Below are 27,964 nucleotides of genomic sequence, written 5' to 3'. Positions count from 1 at the left end.
GAAGCCAGCTCTTTCTGCACCTGGGGTTGTGGTTATCAGTCCCAACACCGCTGTAGACTTTGTTTATAATGTTCTTGAGATATCCTGTTTTCCTCTGTGCAACATTTTTTGATTAGCCTCTTCCTGAATTTGTATACTTCCATTCAAAACCAAACCCATTGACTTATATTACAGGGACCTGTTGAGTTTGGTGCAAATCTCCAGCCAATCTGGGGTAGGTCTGTGCTTGTGGTGGAAGCCAGGGCTGGGACCCACTGTGCTGTGTCCCTTCAGCTCACCGGGTCCTGTCACTCAGCTTCCTGTCACTCAGGCCTCACTAGCCAATCAGGGCCTTCAGCGGACCTGCCAGTCAGATGGGCGGGTTCTTCCGGTCACCAGGCGTCTGGCTCGGCTCTTCCATTGAGGAAGTAGTAAGTTTGCTGGTGTGCCGTGCCTTAGGGAGCGTCTCGGGAAACTATGGGGGAGCGTGCCAGTGAGTTCTGCAGCTTCCGCACGGTGAGTCAGGGGGCTGCTGTCCCTAGACGGGGAGGAGTGGCCAGCCATGGTGAGGAGGGGCAGCTGTGCCCAGACTGGAAGGAGCAGTCGGCTGAGCCGCACGAACCGGTGTGGTGGGTCCTTTCCGGGGCTGGGCAGGAGTCGGTGGGCAAAGTTCGGCGTGTTCCTTCCTGGTCCTGTGTGTCTTGTGTGCTCCTTGCTGGTGCTGTGTGGTCCTGGGCTGGGGCGGCAGCCTGTGTATAACTTCACTCTGAGGGCCGCGTCTGGACAGAGCATTGGGAGTGGGACTGCGCTTAGACATACCCTTGTGGTTGATGTCGCTGTCAGATGCTGGCACCTGTCACCGTGAAGGGCAGATTTGCCAAACTTGGAGAGTCCTGGTCTCTCTAGTGACACCCAGAAGTTCTGCACGTTTAACATTGAACATTTAGAGGTAGGATCCATCTGGAGTTAATTTTGTGGAGCTTGTTAATGGTATCTCCTGTGTAGAGGAGCACTCCGCTGCTAAACTGTGATGTAGAAGAGTAGATTTGATGGTAATAAAATTGATGGTATAAAGATCTCCCCTCCCCCCCAAAGAAAAGATTTACTAATTATTTTTTTTTTTTTTGATTTTTCGAGACAGGGTTTCTCTGTGTAGCTTTGCGCCTTTCCTGGGACTCACTTGGTAGCCCAGGCTGGCCTCGAATTCACAGAGATCTGCCTGGCTCTGCCTCCCGAGTGCTGGGATTAAAGGCGTGCGCCACCACCGCCCGGCAGATTTACTAATTCTTAGGAGACATTAAGTCACACAAAGTAGAATTTAGCTAAGGGAGGGCTGCCTCCCAAATACCCCAAAGATAAGTAGTATGCAAACCATGCCTATTAGATTAGTATGATAAGATGTAAATATTCACCAGGATCAAGCAGCCATTAAGCTATATTCACCATAACCAAAGAGACAACTCTGATTTACAACCAGCCAAAAGCCCCCCACCTCCCAATCAAAGAACAGGCCTCTTGGGTGCTGCTCAGGGCATCATTAGAGGGTCATACCAACATTCAACATTTAGTCCTGGTGTGCCATTAATTCTAGAGCTGCATCTCCAGCCTTTTTGAAAAGTGATTTTGTGTCAAGATCTCCTATGTTGATTGAAGTGTAGCCCAACAGGGCATTGCCCTTGCTATTGTCCTGACTAACCACCCTAAATTCTTGGATTACAGTTCTGTAGCACCAATTTGAGTCACATAGTGGACTGTCCATCGCACTAACAAGAAAAAGATTTGTATGTTGGAGCATGGCTTCTCCATTCAGACCAGAAGAGGAGGAACAGTGTACTGTGTACGCTGCAGGGGCAAACAGACTAGACAATAGCCAGATCACAGACTGAAGTTTAAGACTGCAGGGGTCTCCATCATAAAGAAGGGCCTGATGGGGCACTGAGAGTAACTTTCTGTGTAATTTCCCAACATGTATTAATTCCTTCCATGTGAATGAAGACAGAATTGATGGGTGTACAATTTAGGGAGGAGAGCTTGAGCTACTGTATATCCACTTTTCAGTTAGGGAACTCTCCTGTGCAGATATGTGCAATCCTGGTTGACATAGTTAAGTCAGCTCAGAGGTTTGAGACACCGGCCTTTGGCTCTAAATCTGTGTCAGCTTACAGCACTCAGCAGCTAACATTTTACATGGACAAAGTCATACAGACTCTTATTAAATTAATGGCATTCTCTCTACCAGGGAATTGGCTATTCAGTTTCAAAGTTAGTATAACTAAGTTTTCGTCCAATTATTTTTATCATTTTAAAAAGTCAATTTTATTGGTATAAGTTTTTCTAGTTTCACTTTCTTTAAATGCAATACTGCTCTAATCTCTGTTTTTTAATTTTCCAGTGTTTCCCAGTCATTAAGAATTTCATTCCATTTTTATCTTAAGTGCTATATATTTATTTATATCTATTTATCTCTCTATATATATCAGTTTAAAGCACTGGTTCTTTTTTTCCTTTTTATTGTTAAGAATTTTTATAATTTATTTTATATTCCAATCACAGATTCCCCTCTTTCCTCCTCCCTCCTCCCTCCTCCAGTCTCCCCCCCCCAACCACACCCTCATTCCTTCCTACCAGAAGGTAAGGCCTCCCATGGGGAGTCAGCAGAGCCTGGTACATTCAGCTGAGGCAGGTCCAAGCCCCTCCCCTTGTCTAAGGCTATGTGAGGTGTCCCATCATAGGTAGTGAGTAGAGCAGTGGTTCTTTATCTGGGGTGGTAGAGGCATCCTTTTGGGGGATCAAATGACCCAGTTACAAGAGTTGCCTAAGACCATTGGAAAACATAGATATTAATATTACAGTTCATAGCAGTAGCAAAATTATAGTTATAAAGTAGCAGTGTAAATAATTTTATAATGGGGGGGGTCACCATAACACAACTGTATTAAAGGGATAACAGGTTAGGAAGGTTGAGGACCACTTTTTTTTATCAATGTCTCCTATAGCTCAGGCTTGCCTCATACTATGTAATTGACAATTACTTTGAATACCTAATCCTGTCTCTGCTGCCTAGTGCTGGGAAGACAGTCTTGCAACTGCTTCAAGGCTGGGCCTTGACTGGTCATTGAGAAGGAAAATTAGACCAGTGAATGAGTGTCCTCCAACCTCTGTGGCTTTTATTGGGAACTTACAAGTGAAGAGGGACCTGAGTAAGAACTGAGTTCACTGACCAAGTGTAAAGCAGGTGCAGTCACAGCACAAAAAGGGATGAGTAAGAAGAAAGGTGAAAGCTTTCCTGCTGTGACAGTAGTTGACATTAGCAATGAGTAGTTAGGTAACCAGTATAACACGATCAATAAATGTCCTGACTGGCCATTTCTTGGGTTCACAGACGAGAAAATCATGAATGTGGATAAAGAACTGAACTTATTGTGAAGTCAAGTTACTGTAGTTAGTTACACCAGTTCAACCAAAATAGAACTGGGTAAAGTGGTGTGGCCTTGCCTAAAATGACTGTATTTTCCAGGTTTAAGATGTACAGTCTGAGAGAAAAGGCATGAGTAATACTTAGTGTCCTCTAATACAAACCCCTAGTCTCTGGATCATATTGCCATAAAGCCTGTTTCAACTTTTTAAAATATTTTTTGGGGATTATAATTACATTATTTCCACCATTCCTTTCCTGCCTCCAAGCCCTCCCATAGACTCCACATTATTTTCTAATTAATGGCCTCTTTTTGCTTAAACAGTAGCAACTGTTTGAATGTGAGCTGTGTTTGACTAGGACTTCCCAGCTTTGAAGCAATGAGTTGGCTGCACTGGACTTAGAGTGTGTAATGGAATGTGTACACAAAGGACCCTGTGCCTTGGAAAAGGATCAGGATGTACTCTGGGAGAATGGAATTCTACTAAACTACAAATTTCCTAGAGTAGGGCCTGTCTGCTGGGGTGTAAGGGCAGAGTTGGGAAGGCTAATCATGTCTGAGTCATTTGATTTCTGCTCACCCAGTAGGGGAGCTGCTGCTGTCCTGAGGCCCAGATGGTTGGCCCTAGCTAATGAGGAACTCTGAGAAGGCTTAGCAGTCAGGAGCACCAGTGGAAAGAAGCTTGTATGTTCTTCTTGTATGTTCCAGGATTCTTCTCTGGTTCTCCTATAGGGAGCTGTAAAGAAGACCACAGCTATGCTATGGTGAATATGGTGACCACTGTCCCCAGACTTGGAAGAGCAGGTTGGCTCTGTTTTTAGAGTCCCAGCTGCTGGAACTGGGGTGGACCATGAGACAGACTGATTCTGTTGCTACAGGTGGTGACCTGCGCAGTACCCTGTAGCTAAAAGTTCTCCTGGTCCCGCCTGGCTTGCGGTCAGGACAAATCTCTCACTCACCAGTCCCGCAGCTGCTTGGACCTGTATAAACACACAGAGGCTAATATTAATTAAAACTACTCAGCCATTAGCTCAGGCGTACTACTGACTAGCTCTTACACTTAAACTCAGCCCATTTCTGTTAATCTATATATCACCACGTTCTGTGGCTTTACCTGTGTGCCATTACATTCTGCTCCCTGGATGGCGGGCTGGTGTCTCCTGACTCAGCCTTCTTCTTTTCAGAATTCTTGTCATTTTATTCCACCTATACTTCCTGCCTGGCTACTGGCCAATCAGCTTTTTTATCAACCAATCAGAGCAATACACTCACAGCATATAGAACATCCCACAGCACCTCCCCTTTTCTGCCTAATTAAAAAGGAAGGGTTTGACAGCATAGTAAAATTACATATAACAAAACAGTTATCAAGCAAGAATTACAGTTATAATATCTAGTCTATTTGTATTTGACAAAATTAAAGATAATATTCTATCCTATGAGTCTAAAGTTTCATATTTATCTTTTATCATAACTAAGGAAAATTATAATTACAACTATCTAGTCTTCAATACATCAAAGACCTCAGAAGGATATAATATTACCTAAGTAAACAGGAAGAGCATTATAAGCAAAAATCTAGAATGACAGAGACACCTGGCTACCTGGACAGTTACCCCAAGTTCTTCTGCAATGTTGGGGAATCCATTCTTCAGCCAACAGGTCTAGAGTCTCTCAGTTGCTTCTTCCTGAGTCCTGTAGAATGTCTGGCAGTTCCTTCTGTGAAGCAGGAACCTGAAGGACCATCTCACTTTGCAAAATTCATTGGTCACCTTTTTATGGGTCCTGCATGTCCAGTCGACACAACATTTTGTCAAGCAGTCCAGGCAAGAACAGTTTCTTGCCCAAATGGCTATTTTTGCCAAGAAGAAGATAAACTCCATATAGAGTGTCTTTGATGCCCATCTTTCTCTCTGAAATAAATCGGTGCTGCCAGGAGCAGGCGTGTCTCATTGTTCAGGAAAGTCTAAGTTTTTAAAACATTTTAAATGCCATATTCTGTAGGTCTTTGAAATGTTTGAAGATTACCTAACTAATTGAATTATATCTATGTATACCTAGAAAACTTAACATGACTATAAGTTTGACTATCATAGAAGACTAATTATTAAAATCTGTATTTCTTAATTATCCATTACAATTTAAATGAGCTGCACAAACATAATACCTTAAACAAGTGTAGAAATATACACACAGTATAACAAAATTAATTTTAAATTTGTATCAATAAACTAAAATTTATATCAATGTAAAACATAAGTTGTTACTCTTTAAAAGTAGGTTCAATAATCTACCTTTTTATCCTATAATATCTATAATATCCTATATTTCTATATCATATCTCCCTTTCTTCTTTTAGAAAGATATTGACTATGACCAATAACAATTTGTAACCAACAATCTAAACAAAGACAAACATCCATAATTCATTTTTTTTGGGAATTGGGCCTAGTTTTCTAGGCTACTTCCTACACTGTATTCTTATGGGGACACAAAGAAAATTTTAGATGGTCAAGTCCTGACTGGAGTAGTCTGTGAGGCTGTATTCTCTGAGCCAGTTGCCTTGAAGTTGATTTTGGATGTTGGATGATCTGGGCCATGGTGTCATTGGAGACCTTTCAGGGGGTCTTGGCTGGTCAAACCTGATGTATCTTAACTTGGAACAAATCCATAGCCTCTTGTTTCCTATGGAAACAAAAGCAGAGCCTCCTTTCCAAAGCAACATATCCTTAGATCCAAATTTTGAAGTCAAGATACCTTTAAAATATACATATTGGTTTAACTGAGAAGCCTTTACAATAAAATGTCTTTTTGCAGTTAAAAATCCCAAAGACAATATAATCCAGACTCTCTGTGTGATTTCCATCTTTACATGGCTTATTTTTTATATTACTTTTACTTTTTCTTTGACAAATTTATTTTTTAAAACTTTCTATTTCTTTAATATAACTGTCTAAATTCTTTTTTTCTTTCTCTTTCAAGCCTACATACATGTTTACACATAGTGTAAACTGTTTAGGGTTTATTTAATCTGAATCTGTATTGTGAATCGATTGCTTTAAACTGAAGTATTACTAGAATTGAAATGGCAGCTTTGGCTGCTGGCTCTGTTCACCTCAGCTTTCCAACATGGAGGAACTGTGGAACTACAGTTACTGCCAGCTTTGGGGGAACCATGCTCACTGCTGGACTCTGGGAGGCAGTGGGTCTATGCCTCCACCCAGCAGCGTGTTGCCCCAAAACCTCTTCTTTTTTCTTTTCTGTCTTTTTTATTTAAATTCTATTTATTATGTATACAGTGTTTTACCCTGATGTATACCTGTATGCCAGAAGAGGGCGCCAGATCTCACTACAGATGGTTGTGAGCCACCATGTGGTTGCTGGAAATTGAACTCAGGATCCCTGGAAAAGCAGTCAGTGCTCTTAACTTCTGATCTTAACCTCTGAGCCATCTCTCCAGCCCCTCTTTTTTTTTTTGTACTAGCAAAAGCTGAATCCATCACACGGTGTACTGCGTGGCTTGCAGACACCACTGTGTACAGTGACAGGAATCTGCCATGCTGCACTCGAGCCCGTAAGCCACGACAAACCAGTCATACTGTAGCTCACAGCTTGCCTGAGAGACACATCTAGGAAGCTGTTTTTAGTGCTGTTTTAGAATCCTTTTTAAAAAAGCTTTTTCAGATTTTAGGTCTCATGTTTTGGTGCCATTTGTAGCTGGAAGTTTTTCTGTGTCCTGCCTGGTCTGCAGCTGCTCAGACCCAAGTAAACACACAGAAGCTTATATTAATTAAAACTGCTTGGCCAATAGCTCAGGCTTACTACTGACTAGCTCTTACACTTAAATTCAGCCCATTTCTGTTAATCTATATGTTGCCACATGTTCTATGGCTTTACCTGTGTGCCATTACATGCTGCTCCCTGAACAGTGGGCTGGCATTTCCTGACTCAGCCTTCCTCTTCCCAGAATTCTCCATGTCTGCTTATCCTGCCTATACTTCTTGCTTGGCTACTGGCCAATCAGCTTTTTATTTATCAGTCAATCAGAGCAACACATTCACAGCATACAGAACATCCCAAAGCAGTAGCCCTTGGCTTCTGAGCCTCTGTGAGTGCATATTCCTTGGGGAGGCTTGGCTCTGCAGCCTTGAGAAACTGTGGTGTTTGTAATGTAACTGTCCATTGTGCACACACAGGCATTGTTTTTGGTTTGCAGTGGGAAGAGAGATTGGAAAACTGAAGGTCTGTTTTCTAGAAGTTTTGAATATTGCACTCCATATTCATTAGCGTGATAAACTTTACAAATAGTTTAGAAAGTGGTAGAAACGAGGTGATGGGGATCACACTTCAGCAATACTTGATTGGGGAAATTTAATTTCAGGGGATAAAAGGAGTTTCTGAGCTGCAGTGGTTTTTCATGTGTGCATGGGTTAGGCAGGTGGATAGGGCAGAGTCCACCCCTTGTACCATAGTTTATGTGGCAGGAAGCAGACTTTAAATTATCCTTCAATATTGCTTTGTGTATGGTCATCTGCCTGGCTGGCCTTGCCTGAAACCATAGGGCCATCATCAGGTAGGGGCTACAGAGCCATAGCCAACCCTTGTGAAGACCTCCTTTTTCATAGAGAGTTCCAGAGCATGGAGTCCTCTCTGTTTGGATGACAGATCAGTAGCTGGAGGGTCAGAAATATAAGAGTTTAGGGGCCACTTTGAGTTATTTTTGTGAAGCCTGTTTTTATTTAATTTCCATGCACCTACCATCATAGGTAACATTGGTCAAGTTCACATTTTCCCTGGCTGAGTTTCCTTTGTCTTTTGATAAAAGCTTGACTATCTTTTTGTGCTTTTGTTTTTGGCTTTTTCTCTCCATCCTCTTATTTTTTCACAAATATTGTACACATTCTTTATTGTTGTAGCTTTGTGGTAAGTACAGAGGTCACACTATGTCATTGTGTGTACTAATCCTTCACAATTCTATTGAGAACTCTTGAGTTTTTCCACATGGTATGTAGGTTTGGAATCAGCTTTCCTGTTCGAATATTTTGGGAACTTTTTTTTGAATTATATTGAATTTATGCTGCAAATTGAACATACCCAACATCTTTCTTATAATACATCATGCTAATGGTGTTGTTTACAGTAATAAAATGGTAAAAGACAGATTCTACATAATCATTCATTAAGCAGACTACAGTAAGTGTGGATCTGAAACTGATGTGAAATAATGTTTAACGCCATAGAAAGAGGACTCCAGTGTAGAGTTTAGTGGCACAGAATACATTATTATCTTCACATAAATGATATCCTACTAAGTCTGATTTAATTGAGAAAACAAAAAGGTGAAAATCAAACATGCTCTAGAATTGAACAGTGAATCTGAATGTTACATGGACTGTGTAGTAGCATGCAAAATAAACTCTGATAGCAGTAGGTTGGGATTTTCCACAGATATCAACTAAAATTAGTTAAAACCATGTTGCATTCTTATAGTTGATATAAAATTGCACATATTTGGTGTGTGTATTCTGATGCATTTGGGCATATTACCTCTATGCATCAACCCCATTACCACAAACAACATAGTAAACTGTGTTGTCCAGACCTTCTTTTTCTATCCATTTGTTTATGTGTGTCTACAGTGTACAGAGTTCTCATAAAATGACAGAATTGCTATGGATCCCAGCAGTCTTCTCAGTTTATTTTCCATGCACTTAAAATTAGTATTATGAAAAATCAGAATTCTCATGTGCATGGCAGTTATGAGAATGACTGCCTAAATATGAAAAAAAAAAACCTAAAAGTTCACTTGTTGAGGACAAGCTGGATGTCTCAGGAGGCCATGGTACTAAATGAATGAAGACAATAGCAGTGGTTAAGGGATTATATACTTATAAAGGACTCTCACAGTTAGTGGTGTATCAGGCATGAAACTGAATGTAATTACAGCTTAGTCAGTGTCAAGCCATTTGTTTCTCTTATCTGGATTTAATCTGACAAATGCACAATCATTTGTCAGGTGTCTGTAAGAGTTTCAGACATCTTGTCTATATTACAGGTGACTGTTGTTGGTATTTTGGCTCTTTTGGGGGGGGGGCTGACGACCCAGCTCCCAAATAAATCACACACAGAGATTTATTCTTGATTATGAATGCCTGGCCTTAGCTTGGCCGGTTGCTAGCCAGCTTTCCTTAACTTTAAAGGTAGATTATTCCATCTACCTTTTTTCCTCTGGGCTTTTTCTATTCTCTTACTTCTGTAAATCTTACTCTTACTCTGTGGCTTGCTGTGTAGCTGGGTGGCTGGCTACTGGAGTCCCCCTCCTCCCTCTCTCATTTCTAGATCTCCCTCCTCCCAGATTTCCCCTTCTATATATTCTCTTTGTCTGCTGTCCCCACCTATCCTTTCTCCTGCCTTGCTATTGGCCACTGAGTTCTTTATTTGACCATCAGGTGTTTTACACAGGCAAAGTATCATAGCTTCACAGAGTTAAACTGCCCTGGCCAGCAGGGCTTCAACGGGAACTCAGCCACCCTTAGGACAGAATGATAGGGACAGGAGACACAACGGAATACACCAAGACAAGATTCTGATCAAGGTGCAACTTTATTTTTCTCCAGGAGGGTTTATATAGTTCCTGCAGGGTGGGGGGAGCAGGAGGCTGTTATCTGCATAGGGTGGGGCAAGCTAACCGGATGTTTGTGTAGGATGTTTATGCAGGATGTTGACGGTGAAAAGGCCAAGGGCTCTGACTCAATGTCCTGTTGCTAGACAATCTGACCATAAGATGATGTAATTCCCTGTCTTATCGGGGGGGGGGGGGTGTCTGTATTTTTCCACTAACTAGAGATTCTGTCCTTGTCCCTGACATTAAACGAATGCAACACACCTTAAAATAATATTCTACTACAGGTAGCAATAGAAAATGAAGGGCAGAAAGAACACAGAATCTAGCTGAAGCAATCATCTTCAAAGGACTTTCCTGACAGATCTTTCATACAAGTCTTTCACTTGCTTTTTTAGAGTTACCACAACATTTTATATTATTTGAGGCTATTTTGTTTCCCCGATTTCTTTCTCAGTCTGCTTGTCATTTGTGTATAGAGGGCTAGTGATTTTTTTGAATTAATCTTGTATCCAGCCACTTCACTAAAGGTGTTTTTCAGATGTAAGAGTTCCCTAGTAGATTCTTTTGGGGTCACTTATGTGTACTATCATATACTTTGTAGATTCTTTTAGGGTCACTTATGTATACTATCATGATACTTTGACTTCTTCCTTTCTAAATTATATCCCCTTGATCTCCTTCAGTTGTATTTTTGCTCTAGCTAGAACTTCAGTAACTATATTGAATAGATATGGAGAGACTGGACTGCCTTGTCTTGTTGCTGATTTTAGTGGAACTGGTTTGAGTTTCTCTTTATTTAATTTGATGTTGGCTATAGACTGTTGTTGTTCTTTTACTCTCTTTGGGGGGCCCACCACCCAACTCCCAAATAAATCACACATGGAGGCTTATTCTTGTTTTTAAATTTTATTTTATTAAAATTTCTATTCATTTTACATACCAACCACAGATCTCCCTCTTCTCCCTCCTTCTGCCCCCCAGCCTTCCCTCCCAATCCATGCCCTCCCCCCATTCCCATCTCCTCCAAGGTAAGGTCTTCCATGGGGAGTCAGCAGAGTCTGGTACATTCAGTTGAGGCTGGTCCAAGCCCCTCCTCCCTTCACCAAGGCTTCACAAGGTGTCCTACCATAGGCACTGGGATCCAAAAAGCTGGCTCATGCACCAGGGATGGATCCTGATTCCACTGCCTGGGGGCCCCCAAATGGTTCAAACTAAACAACTGTCTTGCCTATCCAGAGGGCCTAGTCCAGTACCATGGGACTCCACAGCTATTGGTACACAGTTCATGCATTTCCACAGAGGCTTATTCTTAATTACCTGGCCTTAGCTTGGCTTAGTTTCTAGCCAGCTTTCCTATATTAAATTAATCCATCTATCTTTTGCCTCTGGGCTTTTCCCATGCTCTTACTTCTGTAAATCTTACTCTTACTCCGTGGCTTGCTGTGTAGCTGCGTGGCTGGCTCCTGGAGTCATCTTCCTTCTCTGGCTCCTCCTTTCACTCCTCCATCCCTTTTTTCTTCCTCCTAGATTTCTCCTTCTGTATATTCTCTCTGACTGCTGGCTCTGCCTTTCTCTCTCTCCTGCCTTGCTATTGGCCATTCAGTTCTTTATTAGACCGATCAGATGTTTTAGATAGATAAAGTAGCACAGGTTCACAGAGTTAAACAAATGCAACATAAACAAAAGTAGCACACCTTAAATAATATTCTACATTTCACCCCCCTCTTTTTTTTTTCTTTCCGAGACAGGGTTTCTCTGTGTAGCTTTGTGCCTTTCCTGGGACTCACTTGGTAGCCCAGGCTGGCCTCGAACTCACAGAGATCCGCCTGGCTCTGCCTCCCAAGTGCTGGGATTAAAGGCATGCGCCACCGCCGCCCGGCTATTTCACCCTTTTTTTCTAAATAAAAATGAAAGAGTTTTAACTTAAACATAATAAGACTATATACAATAACAATTATCAAGTAAGGATTACATTCACAATATTCTGTCCATTTGTAATTAGCATATTCAGAGAAAATAATATATTACCTATCCTATCTTAGTGAATCAAAAATTTACAACTAATTTACTTTCTTTTATAACTAAGGAAAACTGCAACTGTAACTGTTTAGTTTTCAATTCCATCAAAGACCCAGAAGGATGTAATATTATCTAACAAAAAGACATTTGGCTGCTTGGACAGTCACTGAAGTTCCTCTGCAATGTTGGGGCATCCATCTTCAGCCTACAGGCCTAGAGTATCTGGCAGACTTTACTATGAAGCAGGAATATTGGACTGTCCTGCCTTGTTTTGACAAAGTTTGTCACTTTCTTCTCTGTCCTTCAGTATATCTGGCAGACTCTTCTATGAAGTAGGAATTTTGAAGGACTGTCCTGCCTTGTTTTGGCAAAGTTTGTCAGTCACTTTCTTCTCTGTCCTTCAGAATATCTGGCAGACTCTTCTATGAAGTAGGAATTTTGAAGGACTGTCCTGCCTTGTTTTTGGCCAAATTCAACAGTCACTTTCCTCTGTGTCCTGCATGTCCAACCTGCTCAGCGCATTATCAACAGTTAAAGGCAAGAAAAGTTTCTTTGCCCAGTGGGTAACCTTGACACAATGAAAGCAGACTCCATAAGAAGTTTCTTCAATGCCCATCACTGTCTCTGAAGTAAATTGGTATTGCCAAGAGCAGATGTGTCTCATTGTCATGAAAAACCTTAGGTTAACAAAACATTTTAAATAACACATTCTGTAGGACTTTAAAAGGTTTGAAGACCATCTATCTATCTAAAATATATCTCTATATGATCTAGAAAGCATACCTAACATATCTAGAATTTTGATTGTTATGAACGACTAAACACTAACCTATGTTCCTGGTTATCCTATATAGTTTATTATAACAGCTTTCAAAAACTAGAAATTTACCCTATATTTGTAAATAAACTGCATAGGTACAATACCTTAAACTAGAATAGAAACATACATACAATATGTTGTAACAAAAACAACCTTAAATTTTTATCAATATACAAAAACCATTTAAACAAGAATAGAACATATATACTGTGTAACAAAAATAACTTTAAATTTGTATCAATATTTTATATTCTCCTAAATGATAACAAACATCTATAACCCATCAAATAACCAAAGACAACCCACACCCCCAACTCTTGGGAATGTGAATGTAGGTTTATACATACTGCTTCCTGGTCTCTGTGGATGAAGCATTTTTAGGGTCCCAGAGAGAAAATTTTGAGATAATGGCCAAGTCCTGGGAAGACCAGCAGGAACCTTTGCTGATAGATATCACCTGTCAAGTTTCAGGAGGTTTGGCCTGATCAAACATGATCCATATTAACACTGAAGGAACCCGCAGCCTTTCATCTCCTGTGGGAACAAAACTTCCAAGTATTTTTGATTTCCATTTGAAAAATACATGTTTTTTTTTAATACTTTTTTTTTTTTTTTAAAGTTAAGGCATTCCTAAGGTATAAAAGCAGGTTTATTTCACCAGTCCCTCTTTCTTAGCATTTGTCGTTTGCATTTCAACAATCAAAAAATTCAAAATCAAAACAATAACATACAGGATCCAGACTACCTGTGTATTTCCCATCTTACCAGGCTTTTCTCTTTACTCTCTTTAAAGATTTTATTTTATAAACTATTCATTTTTTTTCTATGACTATAGTCTTTTCCTTTTCCTAAGCCTGTGCACATTGTTAAACACACTGTAACCTGTTTAGGGGTTTTTTGTTTGTTTGTTTTGTTTTCCATCTGGATCTCTTTTACTGCGTATCTCTAGTCTTTTTTGACCATATGAGCAAATCTTAGACTGATAAGATACACATGGATCCTCTGCATGCAGCTCTCTCCTGTCGTGCCCTCGTCTTGCGTCATGAAAGCCAAACCTAAAGTTCACAGCTCAGTCAGAGGTTTGTGACTGACAACTTTGTTCAACTGTCCTAGCTGTGGAAGCCAGTACCTGTGTTGCCACAGGCGGTTTTTACTTTTAGCTTTCCCTTTTTACTTAGTGCTGCCAGCTGAACAGTAGCACCTCTTAAAGGAGCCATCTTTTATCTTTTTTACTTTTTAAGCTTTCTCAGGCCCTATGGAAATATGCCCCATGTTGGGCACCAAAATGTTTTTTTTTTTTTTTAACTCTTTTTGGGGGGCCTGCTACCCAGCTCCCTGATAAATCACACATAGAGGCTTATTCTTAATTGTGAATGCCTGGCCTCAGGTTAGCTTAGTTTCTAGCCAGCTTTTCTTATCTTAAGTTAACCCATTTATCTTTTGCCTCTGTGCTTTTCCCATGCTCTTCTGTAAATCTTACTCTCACTCTGTGACTTTCTGTGTAGCTGGGTGGCTGGCCCCTGGGGTCCTTTTCCTTCTCTGGCTCCTTCTCCTTTCACTCCTCCATCTCTTTTTTTCCCTCTCAGATTTCTCCTATATATTCTCTCTACCTGCCATCTTCATCTATCTCTCTCTCCTGCCTTGCTATTGACTATTCAGTTCTTTATTAGACCATCAGGTGTTTTAGACAGGCAGAGTAACACAGGTTCACAGAGTTAAACAAATGCAACCTAAACAAAAGTAACACTCCTTAAAATAATATTCTACAACAGTAGGCTTGCTGTAAATTGCCTTTATTGTGTTTAGGTATGTCCCTTTTATCCCTAATCTCAACTAAGATTTTTATCATGAAAGGATTTAGTCAAAGACCTTTTCAGTGTCTAATGAGATGATCCTGTGCATTTTTTCTTTCAGTTTATTTATATGGTGGATTACATTTCCTGATTTTCATATGTTGAACCATTCCTGCATCTCTAGGAAAAAGCCTACTTGAACATTTTGGATGATCTTTTTAATGTGTTTTTGGATTCTATTTGCAAATATTTTATTGAATATTTTTGTGTCAATGTTCATGAGAAAAATTGGCCTGTAATTCTCTTTATTGAGTCTTTATGTGCTTTGTGTATCTTGGTAACTGTAGCTTCATAAAATGAATTGGGTAATGTTTCTTCTGTTTCTGTTTTTTTTTTTTTTTTTTGGTTTTTCGAGATAGGGTTTCTCTGTGTAGCTTTGCGCCTTTCCTGGAACTCACTTGGTAGCCCAGGCTGGCCTCGAACTCACAGAGATCCGCCTGGCTCTGCCTCCCGAGTGCTGGGATTAAAGGCGTGCGCCACCACCGCCCGGCTCTGTTTCTGTTTTGTGGAATAATTTGTGGAGTATTGCCATTCACTATTCTTTGAAAGTCTGGTAGAATTCTGCACTAAAACTGTCTAGCCCTGGGCTGTTTTGGTTGGGAGACTTATAATGACTGCTTCTATTTCACTAGGTGTTACAGGTCTATTTAAATTGTTTATCTGATCCTAGTTGAACTTTGGTAAGTAGTATCTTTTGAGATAATTATCCATTTCTTTTAGATTTTCCAATTTGATGGTGTGCAGGTTTTTAAACTATGTCCTTATGGTTCTCTGAATTTCCTCAGTGTCTGTCCTTAGGTCCCCATTTTTAGTTCTGATTTTATTAATTTGGATATTCTCCCTGTCTTTTAGTTAGTTTGGTTAAGGGTTTGTCTATCGTGTTGATTTTCTCAAAGAACCAACTCTGTGTTTCATTGATTCTTTGTAGTGTTCTCTGTTTTTCTATTTTATTGATGTTAGCCTCGATTGGATAGTTTCTTGCTGTCTACTCCTAATATGCTTACTTTGTAGTGGACAATTTAGTAGAGCCATTGTTTGTACCTGATATAAACTCTGGAGTGGTGATGGCTCACCTAGGTTTTGAGGTAATCTTTTGAAAATAATCAGTGATTGTTATTTGAGATTTATGGAGTTGTTTTTCCTATAGGTGCTTCAGAGCTTTTGCATGTCTTCAGTCACAAGACAGTCTTTGCAAACCAGGAAGTCTTATAATGGCTGGGGATTGCTTTGGTAATGTGATCCTTCAGACAACTCTTAGATCAGATCAATAGTTCTGGTATGTGGAAATTGACTTGGTAAAAATTACTGTTAATGTAACAAAAAAAACGCTTCTGCAATTCGAGGCAGCCTGGTCTCCAAAGAGAGTTCCAGGAAAGGGCTAGCAAAGCTACACAGAGAAACCCTGTCTCAAAAAACCAAAACCAAAACAACAACAACAACAACAACAAAACAAAAAACGCTTCTGCAAAGCTGCTTGGAGTTCAGTCCACTGAAGCTGACCTCTCCACTCTTTAAGGCTTGAATGTATCCTCAAGTGTCTCTCTTTCTTCAGTTGTTTCACATGGAACAATTTACCAACATTACTTCTCTTTGTTGTAGAACTTTCAGGTGTGCTGTTAAGTTGCTAGTATGAGATCTTTACCTTTTTTTTTTTTTAATGTAGGTGCTTAGTGCTATGAACTTTCCTCTTATCATTATTTGTGTCACATAAATTTTGATATGTGTGGTGATATTTTGTGTATGATCTAACAAAGCTTGCCTGAAGATCAGAGGGCAAAGCCAGTCATTAGTTAACCATAGAGGCTAGGCAGTGGTAGCACACACCTTTAATTCTAGCACTTGGGATCTCATTCCTTTGCTCCCAATATTTGAGAGGCACACACATCTTTAATCCCAGCACTAGGGAGGTTGAGACAGGAAGTGACATGGCTAGATGGAGAAAGGAATATAAGGTGAGAGGAGAAAGAACTCAGTTTTTCAGGCTGGGAATTCAGGAGAGGTAAGAAGTCTTTCTAGTGGCTGGCTGCTCTGCTTCTTTGATCTTTCAGCATTTATTCAGATGTCTGGCTCCAGGTTTTTATTATTAAGACCAATTAGAATTCATGCAAAAGGTGGTGTATTCATTATCATTGAATTCTAGAAAGTCTTTAATTTATTTATTACTGTCTTGACCCTGTAGTCATTCGCTAGATAATTGTTCAGTTTCCATGAATTTGTAAGCTTTCTGTTTTTTTTCCCCTTGTTGTTTATGTTTAGTTTTAATCATGGTATTCTGACAGAATGCAGGGGATTATTTCAATTTTCTCATATCTGTTGAGGCTTGCATTGTGTTTGAGTATGTCAACAATTTTGGGGAAAGTTCCATAAGGTACTGAGAAGAAGGCTTATTCTTTTATGTTTAGATGGAATGTTCTGTAAATATCAGTTAGATTCATTTGGTTTAAAAGTCAGATAGCTCCAGCATTTCTCTTGTTTAGTTTTTGTCTGGAAGGCCTGTCCATTGTTGAGAGTGGGGTATTGAAGTCTCTCACTATCAGTGTGTGAGGCTCAATGTGTGATTTAAGCTGTAGAAGTATTTCTTTTACAAAGTTGTTAACCTTGTGCTTGTGGCATAGATGTTAAAAATATAAATGTTTATCTTGCTGGATTTTCCCTTTGATGAATATGTAGTGTTCTTCCCCATATCTTTTGATCAATTTTTGTTTGAATTCTATTTTGTTTGATATTAAAATAGCTACACCTGCTTGCTTTCTAGGTCTATTTGCTTGAAATATCTTTTCCCCGCCCTTAACCTTGTGGTAATGTCTATCTTTGATGTTGAAGTGTGTTTCCTAGGTGCAGTAGAAAGATGAACCTTCTTTTTCATCCATTCTGTTAATCTGTGTCTTTTATTGGGGGATTGAGGCCGTTGATACTGAGTGATATCAATAAACAATGACTGTTAATTACTGTTATTGTTGTTGTTGGTGTGTGTATGTGTTTGAGTTTGTGTGCTTCCCTTTTGCTTTTGCTGATGTGACATATTTATTTCCTTTGTTTTCTTTTTTTTTAAAATATTTATTTATTTATTATGTACACACATGTGGGGTTAATCTCCTTGGTTTGGAATTTTCCTTCTAGCACCTTCTACAGTGTTGCATTTGTAGATCGATATTGTATAAATTTGTCTTTATCATGGAATATCTTATTATCTCCATTTGCCGTGAATGTAAATTTTCTGGGTATAGTAATCTGGGCTGGGATCTGTGGTTTCTTAGTCTGCAGCACATGTGTGTAAAGCCCTTCTGACTTTCAGAGTCTCCATTGAGAAGTCAGGTGCAATTCTCATAGGTCTGCCTTTGTGTGTTACTTGGTATTTTTCCTTTGCAGCTTTTAATATTCTTTCTTTGTTTTGTATGTTTAGTGTTTTCATTATTATGTGGCAAGGAGACTTTCTTTTCTATTCCAATATTTGGTCTTTTGTATGCTTCTTATACCAGCTTGATAGGCACCTCCTTTGAGTTAGGAAAATTTTCATCTATGATTTTGTTGAAAATATTTTCTGGACCTTTAAGCTGGTATTCTTCTCCTTGCTTGATCTTTTTATAGTTTGCCAGAATTCCTGGATATTTTGTGTCAGGAATTTTTTAGATTTAATGTTTTCTTTGACTGATATACCCATTTATTCTGCTATATCTTCAGTACCTGAGAGTCTCTCTTTCATCTCTGTATTCAGTTGGTGAAGCTGGCCTCTACAGTTCTTTGTAGTATTAAAGTTTTCATTTCCATGATTCCACCAGTTTGTGTTTTCTCTATTGCTCCTATATTCATTTTCACGTTTTTTTTTTTTAATTTTTTTTTCTTTTTGGCTTTATTTAAGATATTTATTGATTTTCTCTAATTGTTTGAGTTTTCCTGGATTTCTTTGAGGGATTTGTTGATTTCCTCCAATTGTTTTGGTTTTCCTCGATTTCTTTAAGGGATTTATTCATTTACTCTTTCAGGACTGCTGTCATCTTCATATAGTTGGTTTTAAGGTCTTTTTCTTGTGCTTCAAATACATTGGAGTATTCAGGACCTGATGTGGTAGGATAGCTGGACTTTGGTGGTGACATGTTACCTTGGTTGTTATTGATTATGTTCATAAGCTGATATCTAGGCATCTCAGTTTCTGGTGATTATAGGTCTAGGTACTGATTTCTGGATTTGTCTTGGTTGGGTGGCAGGGTTTTTTTTATTTTTTATTTATTTATTTTTTGTTTGTTTGTTTGTTCCTTTGTTTTCCGAGTTTCTGTTATCTTTCTGGATTTTCAGAAAGTGTATTGGCTGAGCATTACCTTTTTTACAGTTATGCTCGGCTGGTGTGTTCATGGGGGAATGCTTGCTACTCTTGGAGGCTGGAGGAAGGGGAAGCCGGGGGAGAAGATCTTAGGGATCCACAGGAGGAGTGGAGAAGTGGTAGGGGAAGCTGCCTTTAGTATTCTATTCCAGTTCTAGGGGCAACTGTGAAAATTAGGCCTGTGGCAACAGATAGTGTGGTAGATCTGCAGACAGCCTACCTGGTCTTCTGGCAGGCACGATGTCTGGCTGATCAGGGGGTGGCTGCCTTAGTTGGGTGCTGCAGCACAGAGGTAAGGCGAGTGAGAATGGTGTCAGGGATCCAAAGGACACATGGACTGGGGGAGATAAAGTTGCCCCTGGTATTCTGTTCCAGTGCTGAGGGCAACTGTGAGAATTGGGTCTGTGGTAACAGATAGGGGGATAGGTCTTTGGGCAGCCTATGCAGTCTTCGGGCTGGCATGCTCAAGTTGGGGGCTGGGATACAGAGGCGGGGCAGGAAGGGCAGGGCAGGTAGGGATGGTCTGTGGGATCTGTAGGAGGTGTCGAGAGTGGGAGGGGAGGCTGCGACTGCTACTGTGTTGCAGCACTAGGGGCAGCCCTGAGTACTGGGTAACAGACTGTAGCAAATCCCCATGGGCAGCCTGCCTAGTCCCATACCCAGTATCTTAATACTGAGGCATCAGGTTCACAAGGATCACTTATATTCTTTCTTTCTTTCTTTCTTTCTTTCTTTCTTTCTTTCTTTCTTTCTTTCTTTCTTTCTTTCTTTCTTTCTTTCTTTCTTTCTTTCTTTCTTTCTTTCTTTCTTTCTTTCTCTCTCTCTCTCTCTCTCTCTCTCTCTCTTTCTTTCTCTCTCTCTTTCTTTCTTTCTTTTTTTATTTTTTGTTGTTGTTAATTTGTGAAAAACTTTTTGTTTATTGGATGAAAAGTACTATGTGGGCTGAGCAGGTCACTCAGCAAGTATTATTCTTGGGGTTGACCCAAGTTCAGACACCCAAGTCAGGAAGCTCTTAACCACCTGCTACTCCAAATCCAGGGGATCTGACATCCTCTTTGGTTGTCACCTATACACACACAGAAGACATTCTCACATACACAAACATACACATAAAAATGAGGATGGGGGGCTGGAGAGATGGCTCAGTGGTTAAGAGCACTGACTGCTCTTCCAGAGGTCCTGAGTTCAATTCCCAGCAACCACATGGTGGCTCTCAACCACCTGTAATGAGATCTGGTGCCCTCTTCTGGCCTGCAGGGACACATGCAGGCAGAATACTGTATACACAATAAACAAATAAATAAATAAATCTTAAAAATACTGTATACATAATAAATGAATAAATAAATATTTTAAAAAACGAATTGACTCTCTGGCAGGATTTGGTAGCACACATCTTTTAAAAAAATGAGGATAGTTTTTTTTTTCAAAAGTGCTTGTGACTTATAAAGCAATTAGAGCAAAACAAATTGCTTTAGATGTATAATGCAAACCATACATTATTTTTTTAAAAAATCTATGATCTTGCATTTGTTTTTTAAAAATGTACATTTCCATAGTCAGTTGCAGACTTACATCCAATTTTCAGTCATTGGAAACAAAATAGTGTCTAAGTAATCCTAACAGACATACTTTTCTTTATCATAAGGGGATGAGATACTTTAAGTAAGCAAAACTATTTTCTACAATGTCAGAACATCAGAGGGCTTCAAGTGAATATCTCCGGTTTTGGTGGAACAGCCCTTCTTGCCAAACCCCTTTTCTATTTTTGGCAAAAAAAAGAAAAAAAAAAAAGCAGTGTACAGGATGAACGCTGGCCAGTGATTTCTTTGATTTTGATCTTTGGTTAGAATCTTGTAGTTCTTGTTTAAGGGACTATGTTAAATTTGTATCAAGTCTTTGTGTCCCCCTTTATTGGTGGTGCTACCAATGTTATGTGATTTTATTAATTATAGTCTAATTATTTTGTTGTTTCTCTGAGAAATGATAGACCTTCACCTATTTTTATATTCTAAAAATTTACTATATTATGTTTTGAGTTCCTTGAGTTTTTATTTGTTTGGGGACTTTCTATGGGGAAACAGTTTTAGTTTTTTCTTCTTGATGCTAAAGGTTCTCTCCTCATTTCTTGACACGTCCATCTTTTCCAAGTGTTGCAATCATCAATGTTTGTTTCTTTCTACTTTAAGGATTGATATGGTTAACACATTTTTTTTTTAAATTTATTATATATACAGTGTTCTGCCTGCATGCCAGAAGAGGGCACCAGATCTCATTACAGATGGTTGTGAGCCACCATGTGGTTGCTGGGAATTGAACTCAGGACCTCTGGAAGAACAGCCAATGCTCTTAACCACTGAGCCATCTCTCCAGTGCCTGGTTTTGGATTTTTTAAACTTTCTTATATATTCAGCACTGTTGTAGGCATATGTGTGGTAGAGTCAGAGCCTCAGTATGAGACTGAGAGTTCATTGCATAATTCTGTGAAGATGAAGCCTGGGTTGCATTTTGAGACTACAAGATGTTAAGTTTGAGACACCTATTGAGAGCTGAATATAGGGAGTGAAAGTTACCTGAGAGAGATGTGCATGAGAAGTTGTAGGGCTAGCGCTCTCTAAGCCATTTGAAACGGAAGCCCCATGTGTCTGACACAACGATACAGGATTTGGTGCTTGCCCTGCTGGGTTTCAGTCTTGCCTTGGTCCAATATTCCCACACTATCTCTCCATTCCTCTCTTTTGGAAGGGGAATGAATATTCTGTGCCATTGTATGTAGGAAAGAAGTAACTTGTTTTCTCATTTTACAAGATGTCACAGTCAAGAAATTTCCTTGAGTCTCAGAAGAAACTTTGCACATTTGAACGGCATAGGGACTGTTGCAGACTATGAGGCTCTTTGTCATTAGAGTAAATGGATTTTCATCATGGGATGACCATGATCTTATAGTGACCTAGGTTAGAGTGTAGTTGATTGACTGAAAAACCTACTACATAGGATGTTGCATTTGAATACTTGTCTCTTCTTGTTGGCTTTCTTTGTTACAGTATCCTTAAGCAAGTGGGCCTAGGCTTGATAAGAGAACTTGCTGATCGTGAGACAGTGACCAAGCAAGACAGAAACCTTAGAACCTTTATGCTTATGGAACCTTTATTGGGAGGAGGCTTTTTGGATGAAACTCCTGATTGGGGTTTGCATGTTTATAGCCTCAACCTATTTCCTGTTCTTTGTGTGTACTTTGTTGTGATTGAAACTAATAAACTATCTTCCTCTTCATGCTGTTACATTTTCTCTACTATTATAGACTGTTTTCTTAAAGCACAAAGGGTACATTATAAGCAATTGCTACTCAATGCTAAACTATTTTGCTGGCCTGCTGTTTTTATTTTATTTTATTTTATTTTATTTTATTTTATTTTTTGTTGTTGCTTTGAAGAGAAGGTTTATCTATGTAGCCTTGGATGTCCAGAAAATAGGTATGTAGACCAGGCTGGCCTCTAATTTAGGGATCTACCTGACTCTAGTTCCCAAGTGCTAGGATTAAAGGTGGGCCAGCATTCCTTGCTCTTTTTGTTCTTATACTATTGGCTGGTAGCCTGGAATGTAGGTTTTTGTACATGTCAAACATACGGTGTTGTGCTGATCTTTAGCCACATCTTGAATTTTGAAAATTGGTAGAGGTTCATTCTATTTCCCAGCATAGCATGTATTCATGACATTAATACTGCCTGAGTCTTGTGAGTTGTTGTATTGTAGTTGTGTGAGTTATTGGATTGCAGTTGTGTGGCATTCTTCCTATCTGTTGTATATGTTTTGACATTTTTGAATGAATATGAGTATTTTGCCTGTAAGAATCAACATGTACCACATGTGTGCCTTGTCCTCACAGTAGTCAGAAGACAGCCTCAGAACTCTTGAACTTTGAGTAATGGATAATTGTGAGCCCCCATGTAAGTACTGGCAATTGAGCCCACCCATTTGCAAGATCAGCAAGCAATCTTAACTGCTGAGCCATCTCTCTTGCCCTACATTGTTTATTTATGATCAACATTTATATTGCTAATGTTTTCATCTGTCCACTTGTAACTGTTTAGACATGCATTCCCTTTTAAACAAGATTTTATTAATGCTACAGTTAAACTGGGGCACTTTAGGTTTCCAGAAAATGAAGACAGAACTGGAGTGAATGCACAAATCTCTTAGGAACTTTGAGTTCTTTCTATGTTTTTCTTTGATTGATTGATTGATTTTTGTGGGGGAGACAGGGTCTTATATGTATCTCTGACTGTCCTGGGACTCATTGCCTAGACTATGCTGGCATCCAACTCAATGAAATACACCCGTTTTTGCCTTCTGAGCGCTGGGATTATAGGCATGAGCCAGTACACCCAGCTTGTCCATCTTTTTTTTTTTTTTTTTTTTTTTTTTTTTTTTTTGTAGTTAGTAATTGTTCATACAATATCTCTGGTGTTTACTCAGTACTGTTGATCTGTTTGCTTTTCTCTCTCTTTTAAAGTCTGTTAATTAGCATTTTTCTTGCAAGGCGTGTAGAAATGACAAGAGGTGAACCTCTTATTCAGTTTCCTTCTAAAGTGACTTAGTGATTACATTAAATCTTCTGTTATGGAATAAGTCTGGGAAGCACCAGAAATATGTGAATATATTGTCAAAGAAGTATACATTTACAACACTATTACTATCATGCTTTCTGTTACACACATGTATGGGATATTTTAGAATGCAGTGACCTATGATGATGTACATATTGACTTCACTTGGGAAGAGTGGGCTTTGCTGGATCTTTCCCAGAAGAATCTCTACAAAGATGTGATGCTGGAGACCTACAGGAACCTCACTACTATAGGTAAGACTGAATTTCCCTTCACATTTTAAAATAAGGGGATAACTATTTCTTGGTTATTAATGCTCTTCTATAATTTTGATTGAGAAAGAGGAAGAATGAGTTGAATAAATCATGCAGGGTTCATTGAAGATAATAGCTTAAATTTTATATAATTTCCAATAATCTGTCATATATTTTCTTGTACTATATTTTAGGCTACAATTGGAAAGACCATAATATTGAAGAACATTATCAAAGTTCTAGAAGACATGGAAGGTAATTTTAATGTGCAAGTGGATACAAATGTGCCTCTGAGTAAATTTTAATGTGTCCTGAAGTTTTAAGGGAAGCAACAGTGTAAATAAGCACAGCCTTAAGTTTATTGATGATTATAAAATTCTCACAAAATCATGTACCTCAATGTCATGGAGCTGATTTGTATTTGCCTGATATTCTTGTAAGAAGGAAGACAAAGAAACAATGCCTTAACACATATCACCATTTGAATCATAGCCCCATGAGAACTATGCTGTAGAAGTTCCAATCTGTTTAGTTTTATACCATTAAGATATTGCTAAAAGTATACACAATTGCTAAAGGTATATGTCCAAAATCTTCTAACAACTAAATAGTTCATAGCAAAGCTGGTATTACTCATATACTTGGAGCAACTATGCTAAGTTTAGTGAGAGGGGAAGTTTATGAGAGTCAAGAAAGTTGTTGTGGAGAAACCTTAATCCCTATATTACGTTAGTGAGGAACAGAAAGTGAAACTATGAACGCAATGTGGAAACCCTTTATTTGTTATTCTTTTACTAGGTATATTTATGTCACTCTGGATACAAGCCATGTGAGCATAGAGATATGGAAAGAAGTAATCTCTTTCCCAAAGTAATTGGAAGTTGTATAGTAGTCTCTACTTTTAGTAGACTTATTGAATGTGATGCAAGTTTACAATTAGTTTTTTAATTCCATTAAGAATACATCAATAAACGCACACTGCAGAAAATCCCCATGAATATTAGAAATGTGGAAATTCTTTGGTTTGTCTTGGTCCATTTTGCAAATGTATGATTCATAGTGTAGGAATATTTACAGATACAATCAGTGTGGCAAAGCTCTGAGTTTTTTCAGTTCTCTTCAAATATGTGAAAAAAATGATATAAAATGCATAAAAATGTGAGCCATGTAATAAAGGATTTTACCATCACTGGTCTCTTTAAAGATGGAAAACAATGCTTAATGAAGGGGAACACCATGAGTGTAAACAGAGTGATAAAACCTTAGATCTGACTCCTCTTTACAATTAGACCAAATTGTAAAGTTAATTCATTCGGGTAAAAAAATTCATGAGTGTCATGTATGTGGTAAAGTTTTTATATGTACCAATTATCTTTGCAGGCCTGAAAGAAGTCTTACTGGAGAGAAACCCTGTGAATATACTCAACGTGCCAATGCATTTCCATATCACAGTCATTTTCAAAGACTTGAAAGATTTTCTACTCGAAGAAAACGCAGTGAATGTAATCAGTGTGGAAAAGCCTTTGCAAATCACAGTTATCTCCGAATACATAAAAGAACACACACTGGAGAGAAACCCTGTGAGTGTGAGCAATGTGGTAAAGCCTTTGCACATCTTAGTAGCCTCCAAAGACATAAAAGAACACATACTGGAGAGAAACCCTACAGATGTAATCAATGTGACAAAGCCTTTTCACAACCCACTAGTCTCCAAATACATATAAGAACACATACCGGAGAGAAACCCTATGTATGTTATCAATGTGGTAAAGCCTTTTCACAACACAATATTCTACGTGTACATAAAAGAACACATACTGGAGAGAAACCCTGTAAATGTAATGAATGTGGTGAAGGCTTTGCAAGTCACAGTCATCTTCAAAAGCATGAAAGAACGCATTCTAGAGAAAAATCCTACAAATGTAATGAATGTGGTGAAGCCTTTGCACGTCACAATTATCTTCAAAGGCATCAAAGAATTCATACTGGAGAGAAACCCTATGAATGCACTCAATGTGGTAAAGCCTTTGCATATAACAGTTATCTCCGAATACATGAAAGAACACATACTGGAGAGAAACCCTACAAATGTAGTCAATGTGGTAAAGCTTTTGCGCGTCACACTAGTCTCCGAATACATGAAAAAATACATAGTGGAGAGAAACCCTATAAATGTAATCAATGTGATAAAGCCTTTTCAGAACAGAGTTATCTCAGAATACATCAAAGAACACATACTGGTGAGAAACCCTACCAATGTACTCAATGTTGTAAAGCCTTTGCACATCACAGAAGTCTTCAAATACACAAAAGAACACATTCTGGAGGAAACCCTTTGAATGCAAGTAATGTGGTTAAGCCTTTGCTTCTAACAGTAGTCTTTGAAGTCATGAAAAGAAATCATACTGGAGAGCAAACCTAAAAATGTCATCAGTGTGGTGAAGTCATTGCACTTCATGAGTCTTTATACAAGAGGAAAACTTTAAGTGTGTAATCAATCTGTTATAGACTTTGCATACAACAGTAATCTTTGAGAACCTGAAAGAATTCATACCAAATGGAAACCGAGCAAAGGATTTTGTAGGACCATTAGCCAACACACTTACATTCAGTTAAATAAGATTTTTCTGAAGAAAAAAATCTGGCAAGTGTCAGCAATCTGTTCAAGCATGATGATGTACCTCTTTATTTTATTTGAACCTCTAAACTCGTGGAAAAAGCTCTATGAATTTAAATGATAAGGTAACCCTTTTAGATTTCACACTTCAACTATATGAAATAATTCATCCAGGTGTAAAACTTCATGGGTGAAGTGGCTCTATCCCCTCCAAGTCTTCCACTCTTTCCTTTTTTTGGCAACTACATGCAGCTGTCAGTGACAGCACCCTGCAGGCCCCCATTTCATGGACCACACTTGGACCCTAAAGCTCCTCGGTCCCCACATTCTCACCCCTGTCACCTTCTTGCCTGGTAGGAGTATGGATATTTTAAACAGACATTTTATCTCTATTTGGCTAACCACTAATGATACAATGGACCCCATGAAATTCTAATTTCCAAGGAACCTCATTCTGGGCAAAAATTGAGTCTTTTGGGGAAAAAATGACTTTTCTGCTGAAGAAACATTTACTCCTTATGAATACCTTGCACAGGAGAAAGCTGAGAATGGGGGAGGGATTTAGGGATGGAAAAAATTCATTATATGGCTTAGTTAGATTACTTAGTTATGTATACCTTTTGCCATCTATCTAAACCTATTTGTACTCTAGGGATTGATTGGTGACCTTATATCTTCATCACTGTTACAAATTAGTCACACCGAATAAAGATGTTTTCAATTTTTCTTAATATTTTTTTTCCTTTTGTATTGTTTATTTATTTTTATTTTAAGGGAATAGTCTCACTATGAATGTTTGGCTGGTCTGAAACTTACTCTATAGACTAGACTTTCCTAGAACATCAGAGAGATCTGCCCAACTTCCTTTTAGAGTTCCTGCATTATAGTGGACATGTCACAACTGGACAACTTGGTTCTTTAATTGGCCTAATAAAGATGAGTGACTGAACCTGGTTGGTTATGGTAGCCATGACACAGGCTCTGGTCCTAACTTCAGTAACAGGAGGCTCCCATCAAATGCAGCCCTCCTGCTTTAAAGTCCACTGTCTTCTAAGTATGAGCAATATTACTTATCTTTATCATTGAGTCTGTTATAACTGATCAGAGGACGAGTTCAGAGTTCTGTCCTTATTTTTCAAAGGGTGAAACCTAGGCTCACAGAAATAAGTAACATCTCACTAAATGAAGTTAAAGCCACTTAAGCCAGGCATGGCGGCACTAGTCTGTAACCATGGTACTTAGAAAGTGGAGGCAGGAATTTTAGGATTTCGAAGTCATCCAAAGTGAGAATGGTCAATGCGGTTGGTGAAAGGCCCAGAGCACCTAGGGAGACTGTGATTGGCCAGTGTCCATAGTCTTCCCTGCAGCACCAGAACTTCAGGGCCATGAGACCAGCAAAGTGTTAGCTGAGGTATTTACCACCCAAAATTTTCTGTTCTTGATAATGTTTTCTGTC

At 39.0% G+C, this 27,964-nt stretch overlaps 2 protein-coding genes across 2 annotated transcripts in view; both read left to right on the top strand.

The window, feature by feature from the left end:
- The first annotated feature begins 361 nt into the window (after window positions 1–361).
- Window positions 362–27,239, top strand: LOC107402768 (uncharacterized). Its single transcript, XM_016007962.3, has 4 exons — window positions 362–495; window positions 23,765–23,891; window positions 24,086–24,146; window positions 25,272–27,239. Exons 1-4 carry the CDS (start codon window positions 457–459, stop codon window positions 26,311–26,313), a joined length of 1,269 nt encoding a protein of 422 aa, XP_015863448.1. The 5' UTR covers window positions 362–456; the 3' UTR covers window positions 26,314–27,239.
- Window positions 382–27,964, top strand: part of LOC121823510 (uncharacterized) — a 69,884-nt gene continuing 42,301 nt past the window's right edge. The window contains exon 1 of the mRNA XM_076553245.1: window positions 382–495. The gene's annotated coding sequence lies outside the window, so the exon portion shown is untranslated. The remainder of the gene's footprint in view (window positions 496–27,964) is intronic.

The sequence above is a fragment of the Peromyscus maniculatus genome, chromosome 17 (assembly GCF_049852395.1).
Source record: "Peromyscus maniculatus bairdii isolate BWxNUB_F1_BW_parent chromosome 17, HU_Pman_BW_mat_3.1, whole genome shotgun sequence".
NCBI lineage: Eukaryota > Metazoa > Chordata > Mammalia > Rodentia > Cricetidae > Peromyscus > Peromyscus maniculatus.
This window is presented reverse-complemented; position numbering and strand designations above follow the sequence as displayed.

Bases quoted from the DNA above. Each gene is read 5' to 3' on its own strand.
- LOC107402768 (XM_016007962.3), top strand. From the start codon at position 457: ATGGGGGAGCGTGCCAGTGAGTTCTGCAGCTTCCGCACG. The intron at 496-23,764 runs GTGAGTCAGGGG...GGGATATTTTAG, and splicing joins AGTTCTGCAGCTTCCGCACG to AATGCAGTGACCTATGATGA. The intron at 24,147-25,271 runs GTAATTTTAATG...TTATCTTTGCAG, and splicing joins AGTTCTAGAAGACATGGAAG to GCCTGAAAGAAGTCTTACTG.